The 10,402-nt window shown below is 44.9% G+C and overlaps 1 protein-coding gene across 1 annotated transcript; it reads left to right on the top strand.

The window, feature by feature from the left end:
- The first annotated feature begins 992 nt into the window (after positions 1-992).
- On the top strand, positions 993-3,987 carry LOC123075557 (nascent polypeptide-associated complex subunit alpha-like protein 1). Its single transcript, XM_044498133.1, has 4 exons — positions 993-1,166; positions 2,121-2,208; positions 3,071-3,195; positions 3,290-3,987. The coding sequence occupies exons 1-4, from the start codon at positions 1,116-1,118 to the stop codon at positions 3,623-3,625; spliced, it is 600 nt and encodes a 199-aa protein (XP_044354068.1). The 5' UTR covers positions 993-1,115; the 3' UTR covers positions 3,626-3,987.
- Positions 3,988-10,402: the final 6,415 nt, after the last annotated feature.

The following is a 10,402-nucleotide window of genomic DNA, read 5'->3' as shown; positions in this document are numbered from 1 at the left end:
TGCTAAGTAGCGTTGGCGGGCATACTCACCTAGAAATGGAAAAGATAAGGCTCTCATACCATTCATCCCAACATAGTTCGAAATCTTGAATCATAATAGACAACTTAGGTCCCTTGATGAACAACCTCTATAGTATTGTAGGCAATTGAGGATCACTCATAGGCAACTCTCTAACGATGCAGACAACTTGGTTTCTAATAAGGTAGACAACTTAGAAGCCATGTTAGATAATTTTTTAATCTCCAGTAATCAACTTTCATAGTATGATATGATCAACTAAGCTATCTACAACTTGGTTTCTGATGTATGCAACTTGGTAACCATGGTAACCACCTACTACACCACTTCACACAATTAAGTAGGAGGCTACTGTGCAAATTCAGTAATACACACAATGCAATTCATCTAGCAGCAAAGTTGCTCTTGCTTAGCACTAAAGTTGCCTCATCTAGTATTAAAGTTGCTTCTGGAAAAAAAAATCATCAAAACATATTCACAGGGGATCTAGTTTTGAAGAGCTCGTCACGAGGAACCCAAATGGAATATTGATGACGTTAGCATATGCATGGGCACATACGCTGGGTATCAACACGCACGCGGACACAGTACCCCACACTACCACCATCTGTTGTGTTAAATAACCACATGCATCAGCACATGAATGCATCGGACCGTTGACATGCGTGAGCTCTGTTCGGATGAAAAGTACAACTACGCTTTCCAGCATTTAGGAAAAATAAAACAGTATAAAAAGTACCCCCTCCATTCCATAATTCTTCACGTGCGTAATTGCTAACTGGACTACATTCCCATGATATAACGGCTCAAACATTTTCAAGTCCGAGTCTTTAATTGCAAAAAACAATAGTGAAAAGAAGCTCTTTAGGAGCCCATCCAAGATAAACTGAACCGTGGATGCCCCGGCCCAAAGGGCACAGCCCACCGACCCAAGTCCACAAAAACCCCACACGACGACACGAGTCAAGCGCGTCTCCTCCCGACCCATTTCCTCCTCTCCGGCTCTTCCCAAATCCCTCCTTGTTTAGCTAGGGTTTTACTTTCCCCTCCGGCCTCCGGCAAGCCCTTACCGGCGCACCCGGCCTCGCCCCATCACCATGACGGTCGCCGAGCTGCTCCGCGCCGATCTCGAGGAGCACGACATCGAGGTGATCCTCCATTCCGACCCCTCCCCCCTCTCCGATTTGGTGCCCTGTTCAACTGAAACAAAATTCTTCGCCTCTCTTGCTCGTTCGGGTCTCTAGATCGGCGTGCTTCGTTGCTGTACCAGTGTTAGGCGCTAGATCTTGTCCGTCGATGTCGCCTAGGTCGACAACCTTCTGCGCTTATCCTGCATTTTTTTCATGGGGCCCAGCCCAGACCTAGCGTCTGTGAATCTCCACCAAGGTAGCTGAGGGCGCGCCTATTTTTGCCTATTCATGCCTGTGCGCGGATCATGCCTGCTTGTCCAGCTAGGAGTTCAATTTCAGAGGTTGCTAATACTGTCCTCTGGTCTTTGTGTACCTAAATTTGTTGTAATAGGCCTTGTGGTTTGGTGACTTGTTTGTCAGCTGTTCCTTATTATATACAGATTGTGGTTCCCTTTTGTTGCATATTGAAATGCTACTGTCGTGTATTATGGATACAAAATCTGAAGGGAATTTTAAGGGAGCATAGAGAAATCATTCACCTTTGGTGATTTCTATAGTAAAAATGTGGCCTTGTTTGTTTAAATTAGCTTTGGAAGTCTGTTAGTAACCTAACTATCTTGTGCTTATGCTTATATGCTGTACGGCATACTTTCTGTAGCAACAATGGAGATGTGTGAGCATAGCTTTCTGTTGTCAACCCAGACGACAGTTCCTTGTTATTTACACACTCTTCTTCTTTCTGCTTTTGGACTCTCATTTCCTTTGATCTTCTGCTGATGCTACTTAGTATGTACTCACATCTTCTTGCTGGGATGATAAAATTGTTCGTAGACTGTTTACCTGTTTTTCATTTCTGCTTATGGATAACTCTGTTTTTTATTACTTTGCATGTCCCCTGTTCCGAGTGAGTGCTGTTTAGTGTTTACTGCTTACAACAGTCAAGTAATATGATCTTTTAATGCATACTCTAAGGAAGATGAGCCTATCCTTGAGGATGATGACGACGACGATGAAGATGATACCGAGGATGAGGATGAAAAAGATGACGATGATGTTGAGGGTATGTTGTAATGCTGTGGTTACTTTTGTTCAGTTCAAGACTTCAAGTAGCCACTTAGCTACGGATAAGCCTATTTCTTATTGTAATGCTGCCTAGTTCTAACATAAATTTAAACTTCGGAAGTTATTGACCATACCAAAATTTTAAATTAAACTTTACTTATCCGTATTGACCTCTTTTGGTTCACTTTGACCTGTTTTTTATTTGCCGATTAGACATTAGCCAGTTTGTACCCTCTAATATTCTGTTCTTTCCATACCATTGCTATGCCTTTGTGGTTTTTATTCTTATTTTTTTGGACTCATATTCACTTATTCCTGTACTATTCAGCACTCTCTCTACACAGTTTATATTTTCCTTGAGTACTGCCTGCCATTTGTATATAATATTCACCTATGTACTGAGGTGGCACGTTGTATCAATATTAATCTGCATTAAGATATGCATGAATCTTCGTCTGTACGTAGCATTTAGTTTGATCGGAGCAAATCCTGAATGCAAACTCTTGCTTTTGCTATTATAGTCCTGCTAGGTGAACCATTTCAATGCATTTAATATGACGTGATGCTGGAATTACCATTATACGAGTAGCTAATCCTTTGTACCTTACCTAAGAGGCAAAACAAAAGGGATATCTTGTTCATTTAAAAAAATATATGATACTTGATACCAAGGAGACTTGACGCAGTCACAGTTTCTGTTCGGTCTTGCTTGAGAAAAGGGATGTGTTGTTTGAATGTTACACTTGCCATTTCCAGTGGTTACAGATAATAATTCATGGAGTGAACTATGTCTAGTTGTAGAATTCTAGTCTTATGCAAAATTTAGAAAATCTGACAATATATCTGATTTCTGGGACTAGGAGGTGATGCTGGTGGAAGATATAGGCAGAGTCGGAGTGAGAAGAAGAGCAGGAAAGCCATGGAGAAGCTTGGCATGAAGGCTGTAACTGGTGTGAGCCGTGTAACTATCAAGAAGAGCAAGACCGTGAGCATCTTGACCACTTCAGGCCGTTGTTCGCTGTGGCATAATTATATGCTGGTGGTTGTTGCATTGTCTTAACTTCTCCACATAATTGCAGGTTATGTATGTCCTCTCCAAGCCAGATGTGTTCAAGAGCTCGCAGTCAGACACCTATGTCATGTTTGGGGAGCTCAAGGTCGAGGACCCGAGCACTCAGCTGCCGACACAAGCGGCAAAACAGTTCAAGGCGCCAGGCCCGTGCAGTGTGATCTCGAAGGACGAGCCATCCGTGGCAACAGCCCAGGACGATGAGGAGGTCGACGACACTGACGTTGATCAGAAGGACGTCGAGCTCGTGATGATGCAGACCTCGGTGTCGAGATCCAGGGCTGTGAAGGTGCTCAAGGCTGTGGATGGCGACATTGTCAGCGCCATCATGGAGTTGACTAACTAGGCGCTAGAAGGTGGAATTTTGTCCTGATAACAGGGTGTGGGATCGCAAAGCAGTTTCTGGTCATGTCAGCTTGAAACTCGAATGTTGCAGTTGCTGGATTGGTAGCTCTGTTTTTCTGTTCACCAAACTAGTACTCTCATGTAGGTTTCCTAGGTGATTTAACATCTGATGTTCAGCAAACTGCATGCTCTTTTGGGAAAAATCTGAATCTTCTGTGCACCAAATTTTGTTTTCAAATGCATGTATTCGTGTTGAGGCAATATCTATGTCGTTCGAGTTAGCTATTAGATTTTATTCCCAAACTCCAACCAATGTGACATTGTGAGATTTAGAAACAATTAAGATCGTACTCCTTCAGTTTTGCCTGACGAGCACTTGCTGCCGTTGACAAGATGAACAGCTTTGAAGAGTCTTGGGGTATGTTTGCATTTTGACAAAAGTATACCACACCAAATTTGTTGCTTTGACCATATCAATATAATCTGTTTTTGTTTGGAGGATGGTTGACAATTTATTGCATATATAAATACTTGTTTTGTCAAACTCTGGCTTGTTTTCCTGGCGAATGTTCCAACTTACGTGCAACCAAAACCTCAACCATAATTTCCACTAGCTATGTTTTCATCCGAGGCATAAACCAAATATACCCTTGGCCTCTTGGTGCCCACAAGGCCATCCCAAGGCTCGTGCAAATTCCTGTAGATACATCGTTTTTTCCTCTTTTGATGCATATATATGTAATGCTAAGCTGTAAATTGTGCTCCCGTAAAAAAGTAAGGTTGTCAATCGTACTACTGGAGAAAAAGAGAAATGTAGACTGATGAACTTAATGTGATGTGTACTTTGGGGGATTCTCCGCGTCCTGCACACGAAACTGCACGAGCGCCTTTCTCTGTCTTGGCATGTTTATCTCTCGTCGGTTTTGTCTCTCCTCTAGTGGCCCTCTGAATCTCAACTGCCTCCACCTCGCAAGTCGACCCACCGCGCTTCCTCTCTCCTACCACCACCGTTGTTCTGGAGGGGCATAGTGATTCCGACAACCAATGGTGCGACGAGCTACACTCTCCTGATTTTGAAAGTGCACAGCGCTAGGTTCTCATGAGTCAATTGAGGGGGCTGAGGAGGAGGAGAGGCATGTCGCCACAAAGTTTTGTGTCACCTCCAGTAGATCTGCGCTACCGTCTTCTTATGTTGGCTCCTCCGCAAGATAGTCAGCCCTGCCATTGCTTTCTCGTCAGTCGACACCCAGTGGCGAACCTAGAGTGTATTCTGACTGAGGGCAAACTACTTGAGTGGGGGCATGTTCTATAAAAATTCAAAGAATGTAATTACATTTTTCAAAACTCACAAGCAAAACTCACTGGAATTCGAAATTTTGAGTGGGGGCCTGGGACCCCACTCACCTCTACATAGGTACGCCCCTGTTGACACCCCATGCGATTTCTTGAGATGATGTGTTTCCATATGCCTCACATTCATATTTCATAGCGGATTGCGCCACCTAAACCATCCTTCATTGTGACCACGTTCATGTTTGTTTAGCTGGTACCACCATCCTGATAACACAGTTAGAGGCTACAAGAGACTGCAGAGAGCAATGCTTCCTTTATAAGTGCCGGTGAGGCTTTGGCTGAGAAAGGTTGGTGAGCATATTAGTACTCATCCATCCTGTTTCTGACCAAATCTTGGAGTCTATATTGTACCACAGCCTTAATTGCCGTTTCTCCAAAAAGATTTGGTTACATATGTGTGCCTTTGCTCCACCACCCCTAGCTCACCCTAGTCTCTACACTCAACACGGACTTGCCAAGCTAGTGAGAGATGGTTTGTTCGGAGCCTGAACTAAAAACCAAAGTAGTGCTCAACATTACAGCCTCGTACACCATATGAAATTTGTGAACTAGCAAACTGCTCGAATCTTCGATGATACCACCTCCCTCCCCCTCGGGGTCGCATGTGTCCATCAAGATTGCAAATGACATGTCATCCCTATTTACATTGATAGAACAACCTACTGCTATCTTTCTTCTTTAGAGCTCTATTTTCTTTTTTGATCTGTGTTAGGTTGTAAATCATATCCATTCATGAATCAACTCCAAACTGATACATTTCTTTTTGAAAAGGAGGATGCCCCCTGGCCTCTGCATCAATCGATGCATGCAGCCATATTATTAAAAAACATAACAAGGTCTTAAGGTCCAAAGAAGCTCATATCCTGAGCAAAAGTCTAGAAAATAAATAAATCTGTAAAGCGCCAAATCCGGCGATAGAGTGCCATATCCGGCGATAAAAAGCAGGGTACAACGCCTACACACCTAGCCTATTATTAGCTCGTCATCCAAATCGGCTGATGATAGCCCATGCCACCGTCTCCTAGCGGTTGCACCCAATAGCTATATAATTGATCACCATAATAATTTTGCAAGTGGACACTCGAGAAAGAGTTGTTTAATTGATTCATTTTGATCACAAAAACAGTACCGTACCTGGAGCTACCAACCCAGTTTCTTTTCACCAAGCAGTTATCTTTGATCAAAATGACTCCTTTGTGAACGAACCACATGAATATTTTAATGCGAAGCGGAACTTTAACCTTCCATATGTGCAAAGATCTCGACAATGGCTCGGAATCAGTTAAGTCCAAATACATAGATTTGACTGAGAAGATTTCAGTCATGGTTAACTTCTAGCTAATTGTATCTGCCTGGTCTGTAAGTTGAACATCCATCAATCTACGGATCAGGTGCAACCAAGCATTCCAACGTTCCCCTACGAGGGATCTCCTAAATTGGATACTTAGAGGTACCGAGTTTAATACTGTGGCGACGTAATCCTCCTTACGTTGCACAATATTATATAAGGATGGGTATTGCAAAGCCAAAGGCATCTCCCCTATCCATGTATCGTCCCAAAATCTGGTAGTGGTACCATTACCAACTAGGAACTTCACCCGTTGGAAGAAAATTACTTTGGTCTTCATTAACCCCTTCCAAAAGGGTGAGTCCGTTGGCCTAGCGTTAACCCAGGCCAAAGTTTTAGAGTTTAGGTATTTATTCTGCAAGATTTGGAACCACATACGCTTGATCTCAACAAATAGTTTGTATAGCCATTTGCTAAGCAGACATCTATTCTTGACCTTTAAATTTTTGATTCCTAGTCCACCCTGATCTTTTGGTCTACAGATGATATCCCATCTATCCAATTGGTATTTCTTCTTGCCATAATCACTTTGCCAAAAGAACCGGGATCTATAGAAGTCAAGTCTTTTCCGTGCCCTTACCGGTACTTCCAAGAAAGTTAAGAGAAGCATCGGCAAAATCGTCAAAACCGAGTTTATCAAAATCAGCCGACCACCGTACGACATTAGCTTGCCCTTCCAGCAGCTTAGTTTTTTCTTTTCAAATCTATCGTCTATACATTTCCATTCCTTTTTTGTTAAACATCTATGATGAATTGGGATCCCTAGATAGCTAAATGTTAAGGAGCCCATTTCACACCCGAACAAATTTCTGTATTCGTCTTGTTCCTCTTTGGTTCTCCCAAAGTAGAACAATTCGCTTTTATTGAAGTTGATTTTTAGTCCAGACAGTTGCTCGGAAAGACATAAAACAAGCTTCATATTCTTATCGTTGGCAAGATCATGTTCCATGAAATTAATAGTATCATCCGCGTACTGTAGAACAGAGACACTCCCCCCCCCCCCACCCCCCTTACAAGGTGGGGGATGAGTCCTCCTACTTGGCCACTCTCTTTAGCCCGTCCAATAAGTACTGCCAACATATCCGCTACAAATGTTAAACAACACAGGAGACATGGAATCCCCCTGTCGTAACCCTTTACGTGTCTGGAAATAATTAATGACATGTGTCATCATTGACTTTTATCCCGATACCGCCTTTCTGTATAAATGAATTCACCTGAGATTGGCACAGTAGAAAATCTCAATATCATGCTGTTTAAAATCAATGGTTTCTACATCTAAGGAAAATTTAAGAGTTTGTGCAGGATAAGGCCTCGGTGGTGGGACTGGCAGTGCTTCCATGCTAGCTAGATCAAACTTTTTGTTAGCATTTGCTGTAGGATGGAAGGGCTGGATAGGAGCCTTCAGTCAAGTCAGCATGAACCGGAGTTGCATTTGTGCAACATTTCACACTATTGAAATGTAGGTTTTGCAGTCCTTTAACGTCCGACCATGCGCTCTAGTGGAAGTTTGGCTGTTTCATAGCCTTCCTGTTCAGCGATATACTCCGGGTTAACTCTTATTGTGGGAGTAATTATGCAAGTGCTTTACTTTCAGAATCCCATGTTATTACCTTGCACCAGTCCCTAAGTCTAATACACCTTCACCAGCTGTGTACGCCGTCAAAAGAAGTCGCGACGTTGATGTCTGTTAGAATAAATCCGAGGCATATCATCGATCATCCGAGGACCAAACAATCACACGAGCACGACACCGAGATTTGTTAACGAGGTTCACCGATATGGTTACATCCCGGGGCATGACTATGGGCGCCCCTTCCCATGACACTGCTACAATACCGCACCCGGTCGCCCTGGACACCGGCACATGCCGCCGGCTTCCCCCGCGTTCCGGTGCTATTATGTTGGCATAGGTTACATCGTGTGTCTACCCCCGCTATATATGAGAGGCCTAGGATACAAGTGTCCTACTAGGTTACGACTCCATATCCTATCTAAACACAATACAACTACAAGTCCAACTGTAACCTACCTTGTACACTATATTCGACACAACTCCAACAAACTCCACCTTGGCGAATATACTCCACCACCTTGAATTTGTCCATGCGTCAAACTTCCATGTACATTGGACTTGAGCTTATCCCATGAGTATCGTTGCTACTCCAAAGACTCCATATGACACCACCTGCAACTTGTAGTCCCTCCTTTTCTTGACCACAGTCAACACTCGAGCAAAATTAAGTTCCACGTTACTCTAGTTTGCACTGCCAACTTCCAGAGTATCAGTCCAACGCCATCACATACTGATCACTGACCTGCGTGAAAGTGAACAACTCACATATTGGGTGTCACACATAAGAGTTACCTGAACTCAACATCACCGCTCTTCCTTGATCGTCTGTCTGAAACTTGAAAGCATTTCACCGTTGCTTGTAATCATTCCGAGTCAAACTCGCAGTTCTCTCACCACATGTATGACCACCAGAGCCCTGGCCCGTCTCCATGTCCCATGCGTACCGCACACCTCGCCGCTATTACCGCGTCGAGCCTCCGCTGTCCTGGTCGAGTCTCAAGGGTCGTGAAACCACACCACTCAACCCCCACTGCAGAGTACCACCGGTCATCACCGACCGATGACGAGTTTCACGCTTCCATCAGACCACCGGGCTCCAGTCCGAATTACGTGTCACTCGCTTTTTCCCCACTGAATAGGCTTCAACTCTCTGTACACTTACGCCGTAGCCCCTCAATCAGCACCGAGTGAAGTCCTCCAGACTCCAGCTCCACCTTCAACACGACTCCATGGTAGATGATCAGTCCACCCTCGCGTCCCGTCGGCTTCAAGCTCCGTGTGTAAATCACCTTGAATCAACCCCGCGCCATAGTCTTGTCGAAGCCACACAAGCCCTCGGCCCTGTGCCACGTGTTTCCACGCCCCAGAAGTCGGTCACTATCAGCATCACGCACCTATGTCGTCGTTGCCGATTCCACCACCGTCTTCTGTACCAACCGACTTACGTCGATCCGTCAGACTGCCTAGTCCAACCCAACCAAACTTATCCGACTGCACGACATGCTTCAGACTCCACGAGCCTTGTGCGCACATCATCTGTCTTGATTTCTGTTGGGCCATCATGCCAAACAACGCGTCGCTGCATCCGTACCATACACAATCCCATACAAAGCAAAGAACTCCAAAAAAATAGCACCCGGAGCCTTCTTATTTGCCTGTAGCAAACCACCTTAGCCATCCCGAACTATTCTTTTCTTCCTTTGCACACGTACTTAATCCATCCAATTTGGTAGCCATCAAGTCAATGCTCCGGTGACAAGACAAACACCAAAGCAACACCCTTGACTGCAGCGGAACGGCGTCCTTTTTTTCACCAAAACAAATCTCGCGCTGTGCTCCTGGACTTCAGCCCCAAATTGTGTCAACCCTGCTCGTGTAGCACAGCAGCCCAACGTGTGCCTCGAAGACACTGCTGTATGGGCCACCTCCTGCCTAAGGGTCCCCTGGGCCGCTGCCTGTAACCTGCTGCTGAACCGGCCACACCTGGCTGCACACGCCCACGCTCGGGACTCCTCTTGCCGCACGCTACACCTGGACGTGATCCAATCTCGCCGAGTCCTCCGGAACACACGCCACCGCCAGCTTCGATTGCTTTTTGTTCGATCCGATACGCTTTCTAAGTTCCCGTAGATTTACATGCCTCCCGTCGACTTTGACCTCTTCCGAGCTTCGTTGCTTGCGATCCTTCGACTGTAGCTTAAATCCAGCTGATCTCTTTTACGTATCGGCCTTTTCCGATTTCGCTAAGAACCACGCCGCATCGGCTGCATCTCAACTCAATCCTTTCTCTAAATCAACATCCGCACCTCAAATCGAACCTTGCTCATGATACCACTTGTTAGTATAAATCCGAGGCATATCGTCGATCATCCGAGGATCAAGCAATCACACGAGCATGACACCAAGATTTGTTAACGATATGGCTACATCCTCGGGGCATGACTATGAGCGCTCCTCCCCATGACACCGCTACAATACCGCACCCGGTCGCCCTGGACACC

Source organism: Triticum aestivum, chromosome 3D, assembly GCF_018294505.1.
Source record: "Triticum aestivum cultivar Chinese Spring chromosome 3D, IWGSC CS RefSeq v2.1, whole genome shotgun sequence".
NCBI lineage: Eukaryota > Viridiplantae > Streptophyta > Magnoliopsida > Poales > Poaceae > Triticum > Triticum aestivum.
Note: the sequence above shows the minus strand (reverse complement) of the source record. Positions and strands in the feature narration are given on the sequence as shown.

What these genes read in the sequence shown, in the direction of transcription:
- LOC123075557 (XM_044498133.1), top strand. Translation starts at nt 1,116, where the DNA reads ATGACGGTCGCCGAGCTGCTCCGCGCCGATCTCGAGGAGCACGACATC. An exon ending in TCGAGGAGCACGACATCGAG is followed by an intron (nt 1,167 to 2,120) that starts GTGATCCTCCAT and finishes GCATACTCTAAG; the next exon opens with GAAGATGAGCCTATCCTTGA. An exon ending in CTATCAAGAAGAGCAAGACC is followed by an intron (nt 3,196 to 3,289) that starts GTGAGCATCTTG and finishes ACATAATTGCAG; the next exon opens with GTTATGTATGTCCTCTCCAA.